At 35.6% G+C, this 27,062-nt stretch overlaps 1 protein-coding gene across 2 annotated transcripts in view; it reads right to left on the bottom strand.

The window, feature by feature from the left end:
- Window positions 1–27,062, bottom strand: part of LOC123551526 (uncharacterized) — a 50,460-nt gene that overhangs the window by 11,546 nt on the left and 11,852 nt on the right. Inside the window, exons 2-6 of one of the 2 annotated variants that reach the window (XR_008370573.1) lie at window positions 21,855–22,543; window positions 15,548–15,703; window positions 10,851–11,465; window positions 10,474–10,531; window positions 105–9,879 (exon numbers count right to left, since the gene is read on the bottom strand). Coding sequence is in view for 1 of the 2 variants with exons in the window: in XM_045340522.2 (XP_045196457.2) it covers window positions 5,315–9,879; window positions 10,474–10,531; window positions 10,851–11,465; window positions 15,548–15,703; window positions 21,855–22,385 (5,925 nt within the window). In the remaining variant the exon portion in view is untranslated. Of the gene's footprint in view, window positions 1–104; window positions 9,880–10,473; window positions 10,532–10,850; window positions 11,466–15,547; window positions 15,704–21,854; window positions 22,544–27,062 lie in introns of those variants that run through there. The other variant, XM_045340522.2, reaches the window with a different exon arrangement.

Genomic DNA, 27,062 nt, shown 5'->3' with positions numbered 1-27,062 from the left:
GATTTCATTAAGGCAATCAACCTGACCAAATTTCATAAATATCAACTGAAAAAAAACAGTCTCTATCGTATACACAAGATTTTTCTTTAATTTGACCTAGTGACCTAGTTTTTGACCTCAGATAACCCATATTCAAAACCGACCTAGTTTTCATCAAGGCAATCACTCTGACCAAATTTCATGAAGATCAATTGAAAAATACATCCTCTATTGCATACACAATGTTTTTCTTCGATTTGACCTAGTGACCTAGTTTTTGACCCCAGATGACCCATTTTCGAAATCAGCCTAGATTTTATCAAGGTAATCATTCTGGCTAAATTTCATGAAGATCAGTTGAAAAATACAGCCTCTATTGCATACACAAGGTTTTTCTTTGATTTGACCTAGTGATCTAGTTTTTGACCCCAGATGACCCATTTTCGAACTTGGTCTAAATTTCATCAAGGCAATCACTCTGACCAAAATTCATGAAGATCAATTGAAAAATACAGCCTCTATCGCATACACAAGGTTTTTACGTGATATGACCTAGTGACCTAGTTTTTGACCCCAGATGACCCATTTTCGAACTCGGCCTAGATTTCATCAAGGTTATCATTCTGACCAAAATTCATGAAGATCAATTGAAAAATACTGCCTCTATCGCATACACAAGGTTTTTCTTTGATTTGACCTAGTGACCTAGTTTTTGACCCGAGATGACCCATTTTCGAACTCGGCCTAGATTTCATCAAGGCAATCATTCTGACCAAAATTCATGAAGATCAATTGAAAAATACAGCCTCTATCGCATACACAAGGTTTTTCTTTGATTTGACCTAGTGACCTAGTTTTTGACCCGAGATGACCCATTTTCGAACTCGGCCTAGATTTCATCAAAGTTATCATTCTGACCAATATTCATGAAGAAGAATTGAAAAATACAGCCTCTATTGCATACACAAGGTTTTTCTTTGATTTGACCTAGTGACCTAGTTTTTGACCCGAGATGACCCATTTTCGAACTCGGCTTAGATTTTATCAAGGTTATCATTCTGACCAATATTCATGAAGATTAATTGAAAAATACCACCTCTATCGCATACACAATGTTTTTCTTTGATTTGACCTAGTGACCTAGTTTTTGACCCGAGATGACCCATTTTCGAACTCGGCCTAGATTTCATCAAAGTTATCATTCTGACCAATATTCATGAAGAAGAAATGAAAAATACAGTCTCTATCGCATTCACAAGGTTTTTCTTTGATTTGACCTAGTGACCTAGTTTTTGACCCCAGATGACCCATTTTCGAACTCGGCCTAGATTTCATCAAGGTTATCATTCTGACCAATATTCATGAAGATTAATTGAAAAATACAGCCTCTATCGCATACACAAGCTAAATGTTGACAGACGACGGACGACAGACGACAGACGACAGACGCCAGACGACAGACGACGGACGACGGACGCCGGACATCGAGCGATCAGAAAAACTCACCTGAGCATTGCTCAGGTGAGCTAAAAAAAGGAATGATATTTTTTTTTGGTGGGTGGTGGGGGTGGGGGGCGGTGTTACGGCGGTTACCGGTTGAGGTTACAAAACTTCGCATGTTGATAATAAATATTGATGGAAAATAAAAAATGAACAAGAGCTGTCACTAATGGTGACAAATGCTCCCGCAGCGCCTTGACCTTTGACCTGGTGACCTTGACCTTTGACCTGCAAAAAAGTTAACATTGGCCCCTGTGACCTTGACCTTTGACCTTGTGACCCCAAAGTCAGTCGGGGTCGTACTCAATAAGTACTATCAGCATGTGAAGTTTGAAGGTCCTGGGTGCAGTGGTTCGCGAATAAAGTGCCTTCATGCAAAAAGGTAACATTGGCCCCTGTGACCTTGACCTTTAACCTGATGACCCCAAAGTCAGTAGGAGTCATGTACTCGATAAGTACTATCAGCATGTGAAGTTTGCAGGTCCTGGGTGCAGTGGTTCGCGAGTAAAGTGCCTTCATGCAAAAAGTTAACATTGACCCCTGTGACCTTGACCTTTGACATTGTGTCCCCAAAGTCAGCAGGAGTTGTGTACTTAATAAGTACTATCACACGTGAAGATTGAAGGTCCTGGGTGCAATGGTTCGCGAGTAAAGTGTCTTCATGCAAAAAGTTAACATTGGCCCCTGTGGCCCTGACCTTTGACCTGGTGACCCCAAAATCCGTAGGGGTCATGTACCTAATAAGTACTATTAGCATGTGAAGTTTGAAGGTCCTGGGTGCAGTGGTTCGCGAGTAAAGTGCCTTCATGTAAAAAGTTAACGTTGTGACGAACGAACTAACGAATGAGTTAACATTGGCCCCTGTGACCTTGACCTGGTGACCCCAAAGTCAGTAGGAGTCATGTACTCAATAAGTACTATCAGCATGTGAAGTCTGAAGGTCCTGGGTGCAGTTGTTCGCAAGTAAAGTACCTTCATGCAAAAAGTTAACGTTGTGACGAACGAACGAACGGATGGACAGTTGAAAACTAATATGCCTCCCTTCGGGGGCAGAAAAAAACTTGATGGGCCACATTTCCTTATAGTCGTGAACATATATGAAGTTTTATTAAAATGTTCCAAACTACTTCCTAGATACGGCTCCGGACGGACGGACGACGCCAAAAATATATCCCTCCGCCTTCGGCGAGGGATAACAATGCAGTAAACATAAAACCATCAATATTCAATCAGTAAATACTCGTAGTAGTAAAACACTATTATTCTACTTTTAGAACTAATGACGAAACTCTCAAAAAAACTAGCCGATATACCTCTTCTAAAATACACAATATAGGGACGGACCGATTTCTAATGTTGGTAAAACTTGTGGTCCAACCCTTTTGTATTATCGCACCTTTGCAAAGTTACCGAATGTATCTTAATGTACAGTAGTATTATATATGTCTTCATGTAATGATAGTTTGTTGTTATATATATATATATATATATATATATATATATATATATATATATATATATATATATACATATGTATCTGTATAAAATTGTCTTGATGTACATTTACAATAATGTCTTGTGTGATAATTACAATAAAATATGATTAAACTAAACCAAAATACACAATACAATGATTCTACGACAGACTGATATTGTCGTAAGGTTAGATATTGAAATGAAATAATCATTACATGTTGTGTCCAATTATCATTAAATTCTGTCAATATCGACCATTCTATCTAAAAAGCTATACTCATTTTACAAAAATGTACAGAACCATATATTTAAAATGAAACAATTATCTGTGAAAAAATCCGAGACAACTTTGCCAAAACGTTATTGTAAGCTAAGATGACAAATATACACCATGTGAAAGTTTTGCTCTTAAGAAAACCATACATTAGTACTCCAGGCCTGGTAAAGCATGCTAATTTGAACCGAGAGATTTTTAACATGTCAGATATCAATGATTTGAAAAGTAACAACCAACTGTAAAGATAAAATAAATAAATGGAAAATTGTGACATTTTCATTTCTTAAAATTATCAAGAAAGAGACGGATATTTATAAAACATCATAAAGATATTAAACGTGAGATATTTGATAAAAGTATCAGATAAAGGGTTGAACGAAGAACTGCCGTAAATCATATTAAACAAACGAGCTATGACAGATTTCCGTTCAGGTCTCGAGATTGAAAATCAAAAATCTCTATCACCTGCAAATTGTCTCAATCTAGAAATGAGAAAAAGCAAACAAAACAACTCGAGGACTGGTAACAGCATATAGCAGCCATTATTGCACGTAACATACATAGAAATGACAAAAATGATAGTATAAAATCAACAATTAACATTCTGTAGAAAAGTACGAAAATAGGGGTTTTCTTTTGAGCAACTGAGGTTTATGCTGAATCTCTTTGTACAGGTGGTAACAAAAGCACTCATTTATGCACACTTCGAAGTTTGTGTGACTAATAAAATGTATAAACACTGAAATATGGGATAAAGTGTACTTGTAGACCTTTCCAACCAGACACTTTTTTACTTCCATTTTTTTCTGAATAATATCCCCCTATTAAAATACATGGACATTTCGTTACAACCATCATAAATTTACTTGAAAAAAATCCCACCTTGTTGGCGGTACAAATAAACATAAATAATAAATATGTACCTTTATCTTACACCACGTGGTTTTGAATTAACATAATATCGTGTCAAAAGCAAGCGCGAGTTTTTAAGATGGTTCTAGTCGGAAACTCAGACAGAATGGTCTGTTATCTAACTAATAAACATTAATTTAAACATCTGTCCGTTATTCGAGAAAAGTAATCTAAAACCTTTTTTTAATAAATGCGTGCTGCCATATATCCACCAAAACAATAAGACCAAGCCCGTAGAATTGAAAATAACCACTTACCGTCAGGAAAAGCATAAATTCTATCGGACAAAAATTGATTTATGTTATTAGATGTAATGAGGGCAAATTGAGTACTAAACGTCACATTTAATAAAGCATACAATTGTAATACTCTGTAATTTTTAGTGCATGTGCCTTGTAACGGATTGTTTCTTTTACAAAATGTACCATTATCTAATATGATAAATCAATTTTGTTCTTAATGTAGCTGAACTATTTAACTGTTTTCAAAATTTTGTGTGTCATCAGTGTTGCTTAATTAATACTTAGGCGCTAGTTGGGAAAGTCCACAAATGTATATGATAATGTATGGTTGCTTTGAAAAATTGGCCAACACTACAGAGAAACACTGTTACAGTATTATATTTCTGTTTATAAGTGCTTTAGTCTTTGAGAGGTAAATCTATAGATCCGGTTAAGTCGTTAAAAAAATGTCATTTCAGACCAGACTGTTATAAATGGGTAAAATAGGTCTTTAACATCTGATGAAAAAAAACCCCAAAGTTCTGTTGACAAATAAGGCTTTAAGTCCGATTCAGAATGTCTTGTTCCTGGCTGAAAATGTTGTTTGTTGTGGACTTATGTAAGTAAATAATTAAACAATAAAACATAAATAAGGACATAATAATACACTGTAATAATACAATTACTAAAATAATTCTATCTCAGTAAACCAAATACAGAAATATTTTACACAAGACAATAGCTGTAGCTGGTCTGCTACGATTTGCGTAAAACTGAAGGTGTACTAATCTTGATGCGGAACTTCAGCTCAATATAATGCAAGTTAACAGCTATCTAATTGTTCGGCAACTTGGTCAATTTTTACATTATGTTCATCAATCATTGTCTGAACAATTACTCTCAGATAATACGGTCGATGCTTCTACCAAGGGCTTATACCTGGCAGTACTTAGATGACATATATTCCACTGAAGTGACCATTTTCATATGTCCATTCCTCTTCTGTCTTGCATCCGTTCGTTTGTGTAATAAATTCCTTTAAACGACAAACTTGAGTGTCACTCTCTTCGGCCAGTTTACAATTGTAAAAACGAACACGTACGTCTTTCTTTACTTTGCCCGCATTCGTGATTATACGTAGGAATGCCTCAAATGTCATCGTAACATTCCTTAAAATCAACCGATCAAGTTGCTTCAGATGTGGAAACAGATTGAAATTCTTATCATAAATATTCACCCAACATATCTCTAGGCTTTTTAGTCCTTTAAGAGTTGGTATTACTTTTGTCATTGTATCTATATCTGTACCGCCTCTTATACTGATCAACTCTAAAGTATCAATAACTTTAGGATGAAGATTTTCAAGAAGTGATGTCACAATTCCTGGAACTACTAATGAGTCCACTTTGCAGGTATGCAGGTGTTCGCCATTAACTTTTACGTCTGTTAGATGTGTAGATTTTAGTGCGAGTGACCGCAAATGAACAAGTTTTGATAAGTCCATCGCTAAACGGTTACAATTTTCATGATCATAACATTTTACGCCTTCTATTTCAATCAACTCTATATCGGTGTTCTTGTCAATACAGGAGAAAATTTCTTTTGCACGTAGGTGACGAAGTTTAACATTGACTAGTTTCACTTCCTTTGACAATTTACAGAAACTCAGCAGTAGTTTAAAAAGCACAGGATCAGTAATCTCTCCAGATGCAAAAAGTCTCTCTTCAAAGTGATCAAATTGAATATTCAATGGATTCTGTTCATTCCTATCTTGAGAAAAAAGTTCTGCATCGTTGCCATTTCTGTAATCAAAATGTTCCTGGTCGTCTGTGTCGACTTCCATATTATCTGCTTCATTTCTATCGATTTCAGTGTCTGGAATCACTGATAGGTTGTCACCAGAATCAGTTGGTACGTTGTCTAGGTCTACTGCTTCGTCCAAATTTGCTATATCTTCTCGATTTGAGAACTCTTCGTCATCTTCTGTTTCATCGAAAAAGGAATCTGTTTCAAACAGTTCGTCTCCAATTTCACTGTTTTCGCCATCTATGGATAAGACATCAACGTCATTTTCGTTTTCTCCTTGACATGTAACATCAACCAAACGTAAAGTTTTCAGATGATCTACTTTATCCAGTTTCAGCAAATTAGACTGAGATAACGACATCCTCTTCAAGTGCACAGCAGTGCAAGACGTGTGTTCTTGTAGCTTTTGTAGAAAGTTACTGATATATGCATCAGGCGTGTTACCTTCAATGTATAAACTTGTATTTGTGTAGTCCAACTGAATACAATAATTGTCATCCGCACTCGCAAAGTCTTGGTCTCGTTTTGAAGCTTTAGTCTTAGAAGAATGGATAATTTCTCGAATAGACATGCTTTCTGTTTGCTGCATATTGTTCACCGCTAATTGTTTTGTTAGCAACGAAAGGCAACCGAGTCGAACTAATTGTAGAGAATCGGAAGCTTTATTTAGTAGAGAAACTACTGTACTTGTGTCTTCGAAATCGGATCTGCAAAAGTATAAGGACAATTCTCGAAGCTCATTCAACTTCGTGAAAGAATTAAGACAAGCTGTTGTTTGACCAACGTATCGTAGATCTACGTTTTTTAAAACTTCGGCATTAGCGTCAATAAAACGATCAAAAAATGTTTCGCTTATGTCACCGCATACATATACTTTCTGTTCTTCTTTTGTATATACCATATCGAATGTATTCAGAATCGTAATTTGCTGGTATTTATCAACTGGTCTGCGCATTATGTTAACGAATGTGAACAAATGTATGTCTTTTATTCCAGCAAGTACATCCAAGTCAGACTCCGATAAAACGACATCTCTGAGCTCTATCTTCTTCACAGATTCTGAATAAGTTGTCAATAAATATCTGTGGACATTTTCCGGGGCAGAGCCACAAAGTGAAAGCTTTTCATCAAACGATGATAATTCACATTTAAAAGTCTTCCGCATGTCCATGTACCGAGACGTTTCTGGCTCCTCCTCTTCCGAAATCAAAGTGATACCTTTAAGTACCATTGAGTTTGGTCTTTTAATACTGCAAAGACTATATAGGCTCTGAAATGTCAGATATACGAAAACTACTTTGATGTTTTTAACATCGCGGGAATTGTTGGTTAAAAATGCATTGAGGAATACGTTCGGTACTTTTCCACGTACAGCTATGCTTATTCGTTGTCGATCAAAAGAAATGTCAAATGTATTTGGGAAAATATGCGTGGTATCCTGTTTTGCTGGACGTGCGAGTTGAATATGCCATAAGCTTAAAATAGTCACCTTGTCCATTGTTCCGAGCACATTTAATTGGCTTGGTGAAAAACAGGTATTCTGAATTTTCACTGTTTGCAAATTTGCCATTGTTCTAATTAAATCGTCGTTCACAGTGTAAGACATATTTCCACAAAGGTACATGTATGATTTGGGTACTCCAACTTTTATACTGATTCTTCCTGCTTGACTTTCCACGTTCACATCTGATATTTGAACTTGATTCATCGACATAAAGCGAAACCGCTGACTGTCAATTATGTTTTTGAATTTTTGTGGAGGTAGATAAATGCCTTCAAAGCTGACACATTTTAAATTCTCTCCTGAATCAAAGACAACAGATTGTATTACATCTAAAAGTGCCTCATTTGAGCATCTATCTACAACTGGCTGTGAACCTTTCTGAGCATTTTTTCCATGACATTTTTTAAGAACAGCAAGTTTCTGTGGAGACTGAATAGACGAAATTTCTACGGATGCGAGTACTTCTTGTGAAAGTTGGCCAAAGTATATAGTAATAGACTTTATTTGGTCCTTGTTGTATGCTATCAACTGATTCAGGGCACATCGGTAATCTGTGTTTTCACATGCTTCGTCAAAAAATATATCCTCCAAGTGTGGTAAAACCAACGGACTACCTGCTCTGTGTCTCAACATTTCACGAACGCACTTAACCATAACGTTTTGAAAATGTCTAAGTCTAAGTTCAATAACAGAACCCACGTCAAAGCCGTTTCTATATTCCTGCAAGGTTCCGTGATAGGAGTCATACATGCATTTTGAAATCTCAGCGAAGAGGTTTGGATTTAACCCAGCTAAGAAGACAAGAAATGCAGAAACAGTGCGTTTCCTTACTCTGACATAGGAACGTTGAATAGTTTCTTTCAAAGTTGCTATGGATTTAAATGTTGATACATAAACTCCAGCAAAGTATGCCTGAAATTCTTCATGGTCCTTAAATGAAATTGACTTCGTGTTGGAAGTCAGACTTCTTGTTTCATTAAGACTTAAAACCCCTATATCTAGACAGTACTGAATTTCATCGCTGGACAGAAACTTGTTTACATGATAGATAGCCACATCATCTGACTTTGCTGACGACAAACATTCAAATGAAAGTTTTCCTAACTTGAGAAGTGTTTTTCTATATGAGTACAATTGCGTAGGTTCTTTATAGCGAACAAGAGATTTATCCTCATTTAGACCGCAAATAGAAGACACCATTTCACTTATTTCTGAATAATATTCAGCATCAACAGCATTCATAGAAAAAGATGTCTCTTTTCTAGAAAATAGTACTTTGGTTAGGAAGTCATATAAAATATTTCTTGACGTACGCGGAAATCTGTCTTCGAACCAATGGCCTAATAAATACATATGGCAAATCCTTGTTACAGAGTCATTATCAATATCTAAGTCGTGTACTACCCTCAAGAAACCTTCGGCATTTTTCTTGTCTTTGACCATAGCATTTAGATAAGCTATTGTACTTCTGGACATGTTTTCAAAAGAAGCCTGATCACAGTCAACCATTTCCACTTTCATATCCATCTGTTTAAAGTTAAGATCCCAAAAACCTAATTTCCATTGGCTGGTAATTGACAGTGTTGTTATATTTTCCCTGTTTATATGCGGCAAACTCTTCGTTTCTGTTTCGTAATGTGTAGAAGTAGGATCGGGATGTAATCTCTTGTCTAAATCATCAATTATTATGAGACATCTTTCCCTACTAAGAACGCTATGCAGAAAATAGTTTCTACAATAGATATGTGCATTCGGAAGTTTGTCAACGATCTGATTTTTAATAACCTCGTATAAATCATGCTGATTTTCAGGAACATTGCTAAAGTTCACAAAAAAGAGAAAGTCAAAGTGCTTAACAGCTGTAATATCGTCTACCTTAAAATACTTAGTGTCAGGTTTCTGCGGCCTATGTGCATGACACCAAGATAAACACAAATGTCTGGCTAAAACTGTTTTTCCGGTACCAGTAGGTCCAGATATAAAGACATTTTGCACTGGTATTGATGCGTGTAATAAAATGTCTGCATACGACTTAACGGGTGATGAATTTCTATTCTGAAGTCCGTCATAATACCTGAACGTCATATTTGGTAATACAAAAACCTGCAGAAGTGGGGCATCATACTTTCTTGAAAACTGTGTTAAACTTACAGTGCTAATGTCATGATGTCTCCGGTAATGGGATACCAGGTCATTCTGAAAGTCTGTAAATAAAAAGAAAACGTTCAGAAGAAAAGCAAATTGCGTACAAATTATACGACCGAAATAAGTTCAAAATCGTGTATAATAACTTCTTGTTTACAAACAATTTTGAAGGACGTAAGCTCTATGTTCTTTTAAATACAGTTATGTTTTGCATCTAAGACAGGATTTTTCCCGTGTTTTTGTCGGTGCTGGAAAAACACGTTTTCTACCCCGGGGTGTAAGATGACTCACGTGCTGAAATTTATGAATGAATGCATAAATTCGTATGCTACTATAATAAAAAAGTGCTTAAAAGAAAAGCATTTGTTTTAGTTAATTTCTTCTATTGACTGAAGAATTCGACATGCAAGAAAAAGAATCTTTCACTAGTTGAAAGTGCGGATGGAAATATCTGGCTCTCGGGTAACTGTTTCGCAGTAACTCGACAAAGCCTCGTTACCGCCTACAAAGTTGCCCTCGAGCCAGATATTTCTAACCGCACCTTCAACCAGTGAAAGACTGTTATGATTATTACTAATAGTACGTATAAAAAAAATATTAAAAGCCTTGATAAACTGATAAATTCTGAAACTATATACATGAATATACTTTACCATGTTTAAAGCCGCTGTACTGTGCTTCATTAAAGATAGGGAAAACAAGCTCAACACCCTTAAATATAAATAAAGTAAAAAGTATATATGTCAAATCATAGCGTCAAATATTGATACAATATTTCTTAAAATATATCATAACTGAAAGAAGGCTATTTTCTGTAAAACTCTGAAAATACCTGCTGAACGTCACTGAAAAATACACATTCAAACGAAAAACAATCGAAATAATTAACTACAATTATATATCGGTTCTCTCAGATTAAATGAAGACAAAGCATCTTTTATATATATATGTGTGATTGTTCCAGTTTAGTTTACGATGTTATGCTGAAATTTAAAGTTTGACAGTAAGCTCTTACTTTTGTGTAATTTACCTGCTCATTTATGCCAGATTTGCCTGTTGTTTCAAACATTCCTGCGCAAATTAAAGACTGTGCAGTCTGCTCATTCTCAGGAGCCTTGCGTAGTTCTATAACACTCCCATTCTCCTGCGCCACGCCTCTAACTTCATGTTCAGTAAGCTGCTTCTCTATATGCTCGTCTATTTCTTGCAGTATCTTGTCTTTTATACGATTTGTCTGATCGGCAAAGTCTTGAACATTTTCATTCTTTATTTCCTGTAATTCGTTAGCAGCGGTATTTAGTTTGTCATCAGCCTTTTCACATTTGAGGATTATCTGTTCGTTCCTCTCATTGATAACAGCTATACTGTCCGTTTTAAGTTGTTCAATATCACCTTTATCTGCGTTCACCTTCTCTTGGAAGTTTTGTAACATTTCATTCTTTTCACAGTCTATTTTTTGACTTAAGTCAGTAAGTTTTCTGTCTGTATATTTGGTAATTTCTTCTGTAATGTTCTCTAAAGTGTGTTTTGCATTGTTCTGTATATCTTTAAAAACTTCCTCCTTTCTTTCATCAATAGCCCTTAGAGCGTATGTTCGCATTTCTTCTACATCCTCTGTGCTGATAAATATTGCATCATTTCTAAGCTGCAATCAAATCAAGACAGTTATAAAAGCACTCATCATACTTGTATACATGTAACTGCTTGAAGTACGTCGGAATACTACCAAAGTTCGGAATCTGGAACATATAACGGTCTCCAATATTTTTGAAATCAATTCTAATAAAATGTGACATCTTACTATTCTGTCAGATTTTAACTAGAGCTATAACTGTAGGTGATTCATTCACCGACTCAAAGCCTTGTTTGAAAAAATTGAAATAGTAATAAACACGAGCTCGTAGAACACGAAATGCCCCCCCTTGATGCATCCAGTAACTGAACAAGGAACAGAAATTATTTGGTCACTGTGCACCGGACGTTTGACGTACAGACCTCAAATCAATAAGTATGGGTCATTTACCAGTCATAAGTGACCTCCGTATCAAATCTGATCTTAGACCAAAGCATTTTCTGGTTATTTGGCAAAAAATGTTCTACTGTTCTTGGTCAATGTGACCTTGGCCTGTGACATACTGACCTCAAAATCAGTAGGGTCATCTGCTGGTCATGATTAACCTCCCTATTAAGTTTCATGATCCCAGGCCCAAGCGTTCTCAAGTTATCGACCGTAAATGGTTTAACTGTTCCGGGTCACTGTGACCTGGACATCTGACCTACTGATCTCAAAATCAATAGGGGTCATATGATGGTCATGATCAACCTCTCTATTAAGTTTTATGATCCTAGGCCCAAGCGTTCTCAAGTTATCGTCCAGAAACGGTTTAATTGTTCCGGATCACTGTGACCTTGACCTTTGACATACTGATCTCAAAACCAATAGAGGTCATATGATGGTCATAATCAATCTCCCTTTAAAGTGTTGTGATCCTTGGCCCAAGCGTTCTCGAGTTATCGTCCGGAAACCGTTTAACTGTTCCGGGTCACTGTGACCTTGACCTTTGATCTACTAATCTCAAAATCAATAGAGGTTATCAACTCGTCATGACCAACATCACTATCAACTTTCATGATCCTAGGCTCAAGCGTTCTTGAGTTATCATCCGGAAACCGATTGGACCGACCGACCGACAGACAGACATCAGCAAAACAATATACCCCTCCTTCTTCGAAGGGGGTGTAGGGGGGGGGGCATAATAAATCTTACATTTAAATTATACTCGCTGTACCTTTAATTTTCAATCTGGGAGATTAGTTCATTATTTTTAAGGCAAGAGTTAAAGGTCTTTTGAGTTTAAAGCCCTTGAATAATTTAAAAGTATTCTCATTATCAAAAAAGGAGTTCATTTTTTATATATTCATGACAATAGAATAAAAGTTATTGTCTTATTCAAACTACCAAAAAGTTGATAAAACTAAGTAGAAAAAGGGTGACAACTTTATCTATTATCAAAGTATTATTTTTATTGTGACACCAAGTTACATTAAACTTAATGTCATTCTATTAAGTGCAATTCATTAGAAAGGGAGATAAATTTGTACGAATAGGCAGATATGGGATTTTTATGTCAACTTTACAGTATCAGATGTTTAGGTAAAGTTTCAATAAAATATCTTCATTGGTTTCAGAACTTTCTAAGCTAAACAATAATTTTACCACATGTTCCAAGTTCAATAACTGCATTTTAAGTTCAAAAGAGGGATAAATTGTCAGACACAGTTATGGATCTAGACTAGGAATATATTAGCATTATGATCCCAGTTTTGTGTGAAGTCTAAATTTAATGCATGCATAGGTTCGTGAAATATTTGAGTAAACTGCACTATTGGGACATTTTTCTAATGCAAAAAAGGAACATATTTAGTAAAAGAAAGTCAAGAATTATGGGAACTGAAATGCGAACTTTACACTTATATTGCCGCTGACTCCAAATTCAATACCTTGTTGGGTTTCAGAGCTGTTTAAGAGAAGAAACAAACTTTGCCTAATTTACTGTGTCTAAAAGAGGGAATAATTTGGTCAAAGTAAAAGGCTGAGTTATGGATCTTAATGTGTAAACTTTCATAAAGATCCCAAAGGTTTTTGTGAATTTAAAATCAAATGCATATAAAGATTACACATATATTGAAGGTAATGTCGTTTTTTAATTTTCCAACAGCAAAAAGAAACATATCATCGAAAGAAGTCGGATAATGGAACTGGTACTGTTAACTTCTTTATGATCCGAAAAACCTGTTTCGAAATGCCAATGCAATGCCTGTATTGGTTTCATAGATATTCAAAGAAAATAACACTTTTGCCACATTTTCCAAGTCCAAAAAGGGAATAATTAACTGAAAATACAAAGAAGAGTTAAGGAGCTTGACGTGTAGACTTGGAGTATGATCTAATGTTAATTAGAGTTTCAATCGAATACATCCATACATTTCAGAAATACAAATACAAGTTTACTAACCAGGTCCATTGAATCAGACTTTTGTGTTCTGAAATACAAATACACTGACGGGATATGAAAACGCAACAAACATATGTCTGAATATATTTTTACTTCAAAAAGCATCACCTTGAAATGTTCAACACATCTCGATACTCTATACCCGTTGTGTTCAAATTTAATCAGCACAAAAGACCGTAAAATTAACACAATGGGTATAGAATATCTAGATTTGTATGTGTTGAACATTTCAAGGTGATGCTTTTTGTAGTAAAAAATATATTCAGGCATATGTTTGTTGCGTTTTCATATCTCGTCAGTGTATATATATTTCAGAACACAAAAGTCTGATTCAATGGACCTGGTTAGTAAACTTGTCATACTGTCCTGAAGATTTGTTTTAAGTTTCTGTATGAGCTCAAAAGAAATTGAATTAAAAAAATTCAGCACGGGACGGACGGGACAAAGTTATTTTTGTATAGTTCCCACCGCACCCCCACGAAAAATAGTTTAGTGTTTGTGTGTTGAGGAGTGGGGGATAAAAGGCGATCAGAATAGACTTGTCAGTAAAATACTAGATGTTTGTCCATAGCCCCCCTCCCACTCCTGTCATTGTACATGGTTTCGTGACTCTAGGTGAAATATTTTTAAGATGCTTGTGACACAAACTTTTACGAACTTTATGTGTTTTTTTCACTAAGTCAAAGACTATAACTCTGGCCTAGCTGAGTGAACCCCCCTGCCCCCCAACACTAGGTGCACAACTTCACATGCTATAAAACAACTGATTCCAGCTCAAGTAAATTTTGAGATGCATGGGGCACAAACTTTTTTGTTTTGACGTAGTCAAGGGCCATAACTCTGGGCTTGCAAAATGAAATTATAAAACAATTCACAGGCACAAATTTAAGTGCTTGATATTTCTACATGGTTTCATGACTCTGCGCGAAATATTTTTAAGATATTTGAAACACAAAAACCATAAACTTTAGCCCTTTATGTGTAGTTTTCACTGAGTCAAGGACCATAACTCCAGCCTAGTTGAGTGATTTCCCAAACAGATCATAAGGTGCGCAACTCCACATGCTATATAACAATGCCTTAAAGTCTAATGACTCTATGTCAAATTCTTTTTGAGATACATGCGACACAAACTTGTATCCCATTTATGCATATGTTTGACAATCAAAGGCCATAACTCTAGTCTGACTGACAGAAATATGAAACATAGTCCTAGGTGCACAACTCCACATGCTGAATAATATTCCTATCATGTTTCATGAACCTAGATCAAATACTTTTTGAGATATGTGCGACACAATTTTCATGCCTCCTTTATATGCATATTTTTTGACTTAGTGTTTTTGTAGTAATCAAGTAAAGTGGACCTAAACAAAAATTTTAAACAAGAAAATCAAATTTTCTAAGTACAAAAAGGGCCATAATTCTGACAAAATACTTATAAGAGTTATGGCTCTTGGCCTACATAGTCGTCTAATGATTATAAACAAGTGTGCACAGTTTCAAAGCTATAGTTGTTATAGTTTTTGAGAAAAGGTGCACCTAAACAAAAAAATTAACGAACGCCGACGCCGACGATCAAATGACGAGAATACCTCGTAGATTTTTTTCAAAAATCGGACGAGCTAAAAACAGATTCATGAAACAAGTTTTGACATAATATATTTCTATAATTAACACATTAAAAAAACAGAAGCTAAAATTACTTTACCTGATTAAGATTTTTAATAGCATTCTGAGCAGCATGATCATGAATTAGTACCGCATCAAGTAGAACATCTATGAAGGTTTGGATATTATCAGCAAGTTCTGTATCCAGTAACTCGTAGTTTGCGGTATGGACAATACTGTTCCGAACGTTCCGTGCCTGAAAGATTATAAAATATTGTGGAATTTTCCAACTAGACCCTTTTATGTTTTCAATATCTTTTGAATAAATTATTCAATCATAGTATTACTTTGAAAGTATGTTACAACCAACCATCTGCTTTGAATAAATGCATTTTACACTGAAAAGTTACTGAGCCACGGATAGCACGTGCGAAATGACTTATTTTGCATGTAGTCTCACTGTTAGTGGTAGTTTTACATAAAAATCTGTTTAACTTGTACTGTGTTTATCTGTAAGCCAAGAAAAACATTAACTTTGAAATATCACCATGCTGGTTCAAAAGCAAGAGCAAGCTGTTAGGACGACCCATGACTCAATGCCATACAGAAGAGTCTGTTACGTAACTAACGATATCATTTGAACTTACTGGGTCTTAAAATAATTCAGATATGTTTTGTTTTAACTTTTTGATCTTTTACTTGTCCAAATTTCTCATTCCCAACTCACGTTATTTAGTTGAAATATGTCACGTTATTTAGTTGAAATAGTTCACATATTTGGGTAAAAGTACCTTATTTCTAGTAAGAAAACGTTTTATATTTCAAGTACGTTGTAACAATGTCTTAGACACAAAATAACCAAGATGCAACAGAACCTTGGACTCAGTACAAGATACCTTAGTACCAAGTTGAGTGTAAATTTTGTATCTCATCCACTGGCACCAGACCAGAAAGAAAATGCCTCTGTACATGTTATACCCTACCCCTAGGTATACTGTAAGAACCATGGTCATGAACGGGAAAGTGCACTTACCCATTTCAATCGTACATTTCTCACCTAAAACGCGCAATTCGGTGAATGGGTACCAAACATATTGAACAAGCGGTAATGCACCAGTCACATTGTCTCAGTATTTCAAATTGAAGAGTATCTCCACATATTTTATGTTTTCGTCAACGTTACAAAAAAAAAAACGTGCGTGAACTTCCCTAATGAACATTCGGTCTAGAGGTCACAGCAGTGTGCACATATTTAGGCGAAATGTAAACACATTTTAGCGTACACGTGTAGTTAAACGACGACTGACATACATTTTCACACCAGTCAATCAGAATAGTTTTGTTACCTAGACCGAAACTTCACTAGGGAAGTTCAACCAAGTTTATTGTGCAACGTTGAAAAAATCTATAAACTACGCGTTGTTTCTCTAAGTTAAGGTTTAGCAGTATATCACAAAACAACAGATTTTTTTAGTAAATGAACAGCACCTTGGCGCACAAAATATCTGTCCAATACATGCTTTACTGTTCTGTCCCACAGAGTTGGATACTTAAAATATTCTTAATGACTTGTCCCCCTTTGAATAAGAACGTCATTTGTAAAGAAATAAATGTAAACAGTTGTCAAAAACGATGTTTTACCTAGTTATGTCAAGTTTAAACACTCGCACGATGTTGCAAATGCATCAAAACGAAGACATGTAACAGCTTTTTCAAAATGGTGAGTTTTTAAAAGCACTGAACTGTCCAGAAGTGTGGCCCCTTCTAGCTAAAAATATTCAGCTCAGAGATGTTTATATGCTGTTACGGACGCGACCATCAGAAAATAAAAACAGCGTCAGTTAAGTTATGGCAGCCAGAACTAGGCCCCTTCATGCGGTCCCTTTCAGGAATTCAATACATACATGAATAAATTGACAATGGTTTTGTAAAATAGTATAAATGTTTTATATGCTGTTAAATTTTCATGTAAAACAATGCTTTCTTTCTATGATTTGATGACGTTCGAACTTTTTTCTTCGAAGCATGGACCTTTACCATTAGAAATATTAAAGAAATGTGACCGGTACACAATGGAAGATAAATTAACACTTGTTCAATATCCATACTACACATTTACCGAACTGCGCGTTTTAGGTATGAAATGCGCGATTAAAATTGGTTAGTATATTTTCCCGTTCATGACCATGGTTCTTATAGTATACCTAGGGGTAGGGTGGCATTGTCTTTCTGGTCTGGTGCCAGTGATCTCATCCCTTCATTACTAAGAAAAAGTACTGTTTTTGTTTATTTTTGCAACATTGTCCTTGGCCTTGGCAAAGCTTCTAAAATGCAGCTGAAATTAGTCTCCACGTAAGTTAGTTATCATACCAAATTCGGTTGCAATTTCTGCTAACTACATTATTGATAGACCACCATTTTTCTATATTTAGTAACAATGACATTGAACCAAGTCGCCCAAAATGCAAAAAAGAACATCAGTCTTTATGAAAGCTACGTACAAAACTACAAGATTTAGTCTACTTTTTATATCATTCCTTAAAAACTACATTTTGCTATTTTTAGAAACAATGATATTGCCCTTGACCAAAGCAACCACCAAAAATAATATCTTATACAAGAGGGCCATATTGGCCCTATATCGCTCACCTGTTACCATTGCACTTAAGGACAAGTAGGTAAAAAATCATAATCAAGATCAATCAAAAGAATTATGAGAAAATATAGTTGAAATTTTCTTAAAGTTACTTCAAATAAAACTATTTTCAAATCAGGCCAGTAGTTTCATACAAGAAGTTTTTTAACAAAAAAAAAAAAAAAAAAAAAAAAAAAGAAATTACAAGGTACAGATATGTCAAAATACACCTAAAAATTGGAGGTACCATCCATGTTGTAAAACAGAAAAGTAGTCTCCGTTTTTCCCTATGGCCAATAACAAGAGGACCATGATGGTCCTGAATCGCTCACCTGTCCTCACATGACCCAGTTTTAAACCGACTATGACATCGTTTTTTCTATTATTTGACATTGTGACATAGTTTTTGAGCTCATGTGACCCAGTGTTGAATCTGACCTAGATATCATCAAGATAAAAATTCTAACCAATTTTCATGAAGATCCATTGAAAAATATGGCCTCTAGAGAGGTCACAAGGTTTTTTATTATTTGACCTACTGACCTAGTTATTGACAGCATGTGACCCAGTTTCGAACTTGACCTAGCTATCATCAAGGTGAACATTCTGACCAATTTTCATGAAGATCCATTTAAGGGTATGGCCTCTAGAGAGGTCACAATGTTTTTCTATTTTTAGACCTACTGACCTAGTTTTTGACTGCAGTTGACCCAGTTTCAAACTTATTTAGATATCATCAAGATGAACATTCAGACCAACTTTCATACAGATCCAATGAAAAATATAGCCTCTAGAGAGGTCACAATGTTTTTTTATTATTTGACCTACTGACCTAGTTATTGAAAACACATGACCAAGTTTCGAACTTGACCTAGATATCATCAAGGTGAACATTCTGACTTACTTTCATGAAGATCCATTGAAAAGTATGGCCTCTAGAGAGGTCACAAGTTTTTTCTATTTTTAGACCTACTGACCTAGTTTTTAACCGCAGTTGACCCAGTTTCAAACTTGACCTAGATATCATCAAGATGAACATTCTGACCAAATTTCATAAATATCCCAGGAAAAATATGGCCTCTACAGAGGTCACAAGGTTTTTTCGTTACTTGACCTACTGACCTAGTTATTGATGGCATGTGACTCGGTTTTGAACTTGACCTAGATATCATCAAGATGAACATTCTGACCAATTTTCATGAAGATCCATTCACAAGTATGGCCTCTAGAGAGGTCACAAGGCTTTTTTTCTATTTTTAGACCTACTGACCTAGTTTTTGACCGCAGTTGACCCAGTTTCGAACTTGACCTAGATATCATCAAGACGAACATTCAGACCAACTTTCATACAGATCCCATGAAAAATATGGCCTCGAGAGGTCACAATTTATTTTTATTATTTGACCTACTGACCTAGTTTTTGATGGCACGTGACCCAGTTTCAGACTTGACCTAGATATCATCAAAGTGAACATTCTGACCAACTTTCATGAAGATCCATTGAAAAGTATGGCCTCTAGAGAGGTCACAAGGTTTTTCTATTTTTAGATCTACTGACCTAGTTTTTGACTGCAGTTGACCCAGTTTCAAACTTGACCTAGATACCATCAAGATGAACATTCTGACCAACTTTCATAAAGATCCCACGTAAAATGTGACCTCTAGAGTGGTCACAAGCAAAAGTTTATGCACGGATGACGGACGCTGCGCGATCACAAAAGCTCACCTTGTCACTATGTGACAGGTGAGCTAATAAAAAAGTTACTAAATAAGCTATTTATAGTAACATAAAAGGGAAGTAATTAAAAAAATATTTTTAGTGAACAAAAGAAGGATCTGCCAAATAAAACCAAGTGCACTGCAATGCAACGCAAATGCAGAGCAATAAACACACAAAACAAATTCATATGACCTTTGACCCCTAAATGTGACCTTGACCTTTAAGTGAACTATCCGAAACATGCGCTCTACAGGTTGTTTCGATGAGATGAACATTTGTGTCAGGTTTCTTTGAAATCCTTCAAGGGGTTCAAGAGTTACACAGCAGAAGGGAAATTGCTAGCCAACAGACAGACAGACAGACAAACACCGAGGCAATAACATAATACGTCCATTCGAGCGTATAAAAAGGAATCAAGATCTTATGGTGATACAAGTTGTGTGCAAGTTTAGTTAAATCAAATCATAAATGAAGCTGCTATTGTGCAGACAAGGTCAAAATAGCTAATTTTGGCCCTTTCAAGGGCCATAACTCTGGAACCCATTATGGGATCTGACAAGTTCAAGAAAGGAACCAAGATCTTATGGTGACACCAGTTTTGTGCAAATTTGATTAAATTCAAATCATAAATGAAGCTGCTATTGTGCAGACAAGGTCAAAATAGCTAATTTTGGCCCTTTCAGGGGCCATAACTCTGGAACCCATAATGGAATCTGGCCAGTTCAAGAAAGGAACCAAGATCTTATGGTGATACAGGTTGTGTGCAAGTGTGGTTAAATCAAATCATAAATGAAGCTGCTATTGTGCAGACAAGGTCAAAATAGCTAATTTTGGCCCTTTCAAGGGCCATAACTCTGGAACCCATTATGGGATCTGACAAGTTCAAGAAAGGAACCAAGATCTTATGGTGACACCAGTTTTGTGCAAATTTGATTAAATTCAAGTCATAAATGAAGCTGCTATTGTGCAGACAAGGTCAAAATAGCTAATTTTGGCCCTTTCAGGGACCATAACTCTGGAACCCATAATGGAATCTTGCCAGTTCAAGAAAGGAACCAAGATCTTATGGTGATACAGGTTGTGTGCAAGTGTGGTAAAAATCAAATCTTAAATAAAGCTGCTTTTGTGCAGACAAGGTTAAAGTAGCTAATTTTGGCCCTTTCAGGGGCCATAACTCTGGAACCTATAAAGGGATCTGGCCAGTTCAAGAAAGGAACCAAGATCTTATGGTGATACAAGTTGTGTGCAAGTTTGGTAAAAATCAAATCATAAATAAAGCCGCTATTGTGCAGACAAGGTCAAAATAGCTAATTTTGGCCCTTTCAGGGGCCATAACTCTGGAACCCATAATGAGATCTGGCCAGTTCAGGAAAGGAACCAAGATCTTATGGTGATACAAGTTGTGTGCAAGTTTGGTTAAAATCAAATCATAAATAAAGCTGCTATTGTGCAGACAAGGTCAAAATAGCTAATTTTGGCCCTTTCAGGGGCCATAACTCTGTAACTCATAAAGGGATCTGGCAAGTTCAAGAAAGGAACCGAAATCTTATGGTGATACAAGTTGTGTGCAAGTTTGGTTAAAATCAAATCATAAATAAAGCTGCTATTGTGCAGACAAGGTCAAAATAGCTAATTTCGGCCCTTTCAGGGGCCGTAACTCTGGAACCCATAATGGTATCTGCCCAGTTCAAGAAAGGAACCAAGATCTTATGGTGATACAAGTTTTGTGCAAGTTTGGTTAAAATAAAATTATAAATGAAACCACTATCGTGCAGACAAGAAATTGTTGATGCACGCACGCACACAAATTCTGGCCCTTTAAGGGGCAATAACTCTAGAACCCATGATGGGATCTGGCCAGTTTTCGAAAAGAATTGAGATATCATGCCAATTCAAGTTTTGTACAAGTTTGATCAAAATTGCTTGCAAAATGTGGTCTCTATCGTATTCACAAGAAAGTGTGAACGGTGTGAAAATGTGACGGACGATCACAAAAGCTCACGCTGTCACTACGTGACAGGTGAGCTAAAAAAGAATAAACAAAAGAAGTACCTTTATAAAGTTGTCAATTGTTTTTATGTTGTTTCTAATATACGAGTCATTGATCGCTATGCTGAGAAGGTCGGCAACATCTGTATCTTTGGCTGAAGAAGCATTACTTCTACTTGGCGAACTAAGAAAGCATTTAGCTACCTGCCAGTAATAGCTCGGCCAGGTTTTCAAGTCAATGTTACACCATATTGGATCATGCAACCAATGTTCTTTTATCACCAGATCAATAAACACACTGCAAATAGAAGACGGGCATTTTGTTCTCCCTTTGGTACAGCAAAGACACTTTGATCTCACTTTGTGTATGCATCTACTTCCGGCATGATCAGGAAGTACCTTTTCTATGGTGCATTGTCCGCATTGTATATTCGTTGCTCCAGAACTGGGTAGGCTGCCTATGAATGCCGAGTGCTGCGTTTGTATAGATTGGTCAATATGCACTTCCAACCCTTGTTTCAAATATTTCAACGCCATAGCACCGCGCACCCAGTTCCTGTAAAGGGGATTTTTAAGCTGGTGTTTGTGAGACATTTCGACGCGTATACGGCAGCAGGTATACTTGAAATCGACCCAGTTTTCCCAGCTTTCCCCTTAATTCTAGAATTTAGGTAATGTCCATAATTGTGCAGTGTAACAGCATTTAACAAGGAGAGATATGTGCAAGCTTTGTATCTTCTGGACTCTACATTCTGCAAAAGTCATTCAATCATTAGACAAGAGACATAATTATTAAAAATGATGCAAATGTATAAATAAAATTTTGCGTGCCATAATAAGAACCAAAACTATCATTACATGTGAGTCATACTCCCACAAAACTGCTTTATCAGAGAAAACAAAAACATCCAAGATTTCTTTTAATATTATCAATTAATATTATACATATTACACAAATAAATTCCATTCAGGGGTTATGGTTATTAAGACATTCAATTGATCTTTCTAACAGTTTTTTTTTATCTTTTTCTCTTCAATGAAGTTCGTGTGATATTCTAAAGTTTTCAAAAAAGGGAGAAATTCATGAGTTTATAATCATGCAGAGTTATCCATCTAATAATTTTACTATTTCTCTTGCAATACAGTTATGTATCAAGCTAATCTATATTTCCTTCGTGGATTGAAAGTGATTGTCTAAAATGTTTAAGAACAAAAATGGATACAGTTTTGCAAACAAACAAGATAGAATGATGCCTGTACACTTCCCTTATTGCTGTCTATCGATGTATTACATTCGAGCCAAAGTTTTTGTCCATTTTGTTCATAAAAAGAGATACTTTTAAAAATATTCAAAATACTCAACGATTTCTCGTATTGCTATCCATTACTGTTTCAGGCAGCATTGAATTTCCTTCAGTGATTTTTAAAAGTCACTATACTAAGTTTGAAAGGGGAGTCAATTAATAAAATAGCTGTCAGATTTATGGGACTTGTTATGTAAACTTGCTGTATGGTCCCACAAGTTAATGTGAAGTTCCAATGCAATTTCTTCAATGGTGTCATAGATATTCAAGGAAAACAACTATTCTGCCACATTTTCCAATTCAAAAGGTAAATTATTTTGTCAAAATAATAGTTAGAGTTACAGAATTCGATGCGCCTACTTGCATTATGACTCAAAAGGTTTGTATGATGTTTTAATCAAATGCATAAATAGTCTTCAGAAATAAGTTTTGGATATTTTGGCCTATAATCTATACCCATGTGACCGAGTTATAAGCTTTTCTAAGATATTAAACAGACTAACATTCTGACCAAGTCTCATGAAGAGCAGGTAAAAGGTGGTCTCTTGAGTGTTAACAAAGTTTTTCTATTATTTGACCATTTGGACTGGTTATGACCTTAGATAATCCAGTTTCAGACTTGATCTAGATGTTACAAAGATAAACATTCTGATAAAGTTTAACAAAAATCAGGAAAAAGATGTGACTTTTGAAGTGTAAAAAATCTTTTTCTATCACTTTACATAGTGACCTAGTTTTTGAACTTGAAGTTTCAAATTTACCCTAGATTCCATACAGATAAATATTCTGAGAAATTTTTTGAAGATAAAAGGTTTTTCTATATGATTTAACATAGTTATCTAGTTTTTGACCTCAGGAAATCCAGTTTTAAACTTGAACTAGATCACAGAAGTCTATTAGTAGGACTCCAGAAGTATATACCCACCTAAATATATTAAATAAACAGCAGCAATGAAACGTAAAACTTAGTCAGCAGAAAATACGAACGGAACGCTGGGTGATCGCAATCTAGCGAGCATGTTCAAGAAAGAATATCAAAATACATAATACACTTTACGAGAGTAATCAGACATTTTCTGAGGTTTTCAGAGATTTTTATTCCTGGTGTTAATTTCATATATAGGGGTATTTTACTTAAAGAGAGACTTCTGGAGCATTATCGATAGAATTTCAGACTCCTGTGACTAGATCAATCTAGATTGTTAATAATGTCTTTTGTATGACTGGTTCCGATATTTATCATGATTTTATAAAGACAAGCTAAAAAAGACACATAAGATTTAGCTCCCTATTAGAAATGTATGTTAATTATATTTTGATAAACTAGTAATATTGAAGTATTCTAAGAAGTGGACAACAATTTCTTTTGATCCCTATATAATTTCTTGTTTTACATTTAAATTTGATAGATATTGGGTAATTTCAACACTCTGAACCAGAACAGCGTGTAGCTTCCGAATTCATATATTTCCGATGTATCTCGGTTGCACAGCCAAGAAAGGTAAATATATACAAGTTTGCATTTCTGATGAAATTTAGTTAAATATAAACTTGTCAATAGAAATGTTTGACAAATATAATTCAATAGTTCTTATATAATTCCTTTATTAAATTTATACATATGCTTAAATAACTTCGAACAAATCTATGACTTGATCAAAACCTTTGATATTTGACTCAAACATAGCAAGATACATATCTTACTGTCGTAAAGTCTTTAAAGATAATAGATTGTGTGTACTGCATATACCTTTTTCACTAAGGGTTTAAGATGAAAATATGATTAATGACATGCCTCCTTCATAAATTATGTTTTTATTCCCATCTAGGTTTTACCTAAGCGAATGATTAACTTTCGTGATTGAGGGAGTTTCTCAAAGTTCTATTTAAATAATTTGTTGCGAGCTTGTTTGTTTAGCTCAATGTTTTAGATATTAATTCACCTTCGTCGTCAAATTTGGGCCAGTTTTCATTCAAGAGGTCACAATTTTGGCCTAATCTTGATGAAACCTTGTCTGGATGTTTACGAGAATTAATGGAGAATGGAAGAAAAATGTTAAAACTTCAGACCCCATTTTCTATTTTATGTACATGAAACCAGGTCAGAATATTTGTCTGTATAAAATGTCTAGATCTAGTTCGAAAAACTAATTACACACATGTATTTATGTTCAATAATCAAAAACCCTTGCAATGACCCTAAAGGCCAAATTTAAATTTTGAACTTCATTTACATGATGCAGGGCATAAACACTAGTATTTAAGAAATATAGGTCAAACTTTTAAAGTGGGTCATTTACGGGAGTAAGTAAACAAGCTACTTGTGATAATCCTTGATAAACAAGTGAATGGTGTATTGCCGTGCAATACAAAGTACCCTACTGGAACAATATTGTTCTATATATACCATATCTTATAACACAGCCTTTGGCTTAAAATTTGCACGTATAAAATCTACAGTTGTTGATTGTTTATAACATCTTTAGATATAAAATAGTATTTAATTTCAATATTGATAACATATCATTTTGGGAAAATATGACAAAAAAAATGTAGGAAATCATCATATGAAAAGGAATTAAGCGATTCTGAAGAAAATTCAACAACATTTTGTTTTTAATTTAGTCCATACACATGAGCTTATATCAAAATATTTTACAGACTGGAGAGAAAAAGATAAATGCTGACTTTTGACCTTCAAGTGTGATATTAACCTTGAGCTAAGGTCTGTATATGGCGCATGACACATTTCTCATTATGCAAGTGATACTAAAATCCTAAGACGGATGACAGAGTTATAGGCCGCACAGGAAAAAACCCTACTAACCTTCGACCTCCGACTGTGACCTCTGTGTTTGGGATATTATTGTTGCTCAATATGGGAAACATCTGTGCCAAGTAATATTTAAATCCCTTAATGGGTGATAGAGTTGTAGTCGACATGAAATAAAACACTATTGACCTTTGACCTTGGAGTGTGACCTTGGCCTTTATGATAGGGGTCTAGGTTTTAGGCATGATACGTCGTCTTATTCTGGAAACCATTTGTGCCAAGTAATATTAATATCCCTTTATGGATTGTTGAGTTACAGACTGGACAGGAAAAAAACCCTGTTGAATTTTGACCTCCAAGGGCGATCTTTACCTTTGAAATAAGGGCCTGGGTTTTGCTCATGACAGGTCATCTTATCAAGGGGAAAGTTTGTGCCAAGTTATATTAAAATCTCTTAATGAATGAGAGAGTAATGAAAAGGACAAGAAAGAAAACCCGTCTGACCTGTGACCTCCAAGTGTGACATTGACCTTTGTGCTAGGGGTCTGGTTTTGCGCATAACATGCCGTCTTATTATGGGGAACACATGCGCTTAGTGATACTAAAATCCCTTTATGGATTGTTGAGTAACAGACCGGACAATAAAAATACCTATGACCTATGATCTCCAAATGTGACCTTTACTTTTGATCTAGGGGACCGGGTTTTGCGCACGATACGTCGTCTCATACAGAGGAACATTTGTGCCAAGCAATATTAAATCATTTACTGGATGGCAAGGTTTTGGAGAGGACAGAAAAAAACAACTCTATTGACATTTGACCTCCAAGTGTGACTTTGACCCTTTCCCTTAATGGATGGCAGAGTTCTGGACAGGACACGAACCAGACCCTATTAATGCCATGTTAATCTTTGTCCGTCAAAAGTGACATTGACCTTTAAACTAGGGGTCTGAATGTATATTTGTGCCAAATATATGAAAATCCCTTCATAGATTTTTAAGATACAGACCGGACAGGAAAAAAGCCCTATTGACCTTGGACTACAAGTGTGACCTTTACCTTTGAGCTAGGGGTCCGGGTTTTGTGCATGACAAGTCGTTTCAAGATGGGGAACATTTGTGCCAAGTAATATTAAAATCCCTTCATGAATGACAGATTTATCGGCCGGACACGATATTGCGGACTGACCGCA

Source organism: Mercenaria mercenaria, chromosome 4, assembly GCF_021730395.1.
Source record: "Mercenaria mercenaria strain notata chromosome 4, MADL_Memer_1, whole genome shotgun sequence".
Taxonomy (NCBI): Eukaryota; Metazoa; Mollusca; class Bivalvia; order Venerida; family Veneridae; genus Mercenaria; species Mercenaria mercenaria.
Note: the sequence above shows the minus strand (reverse complement) of the source record. Positions and strands in the feature narration are given on the sequence as shown.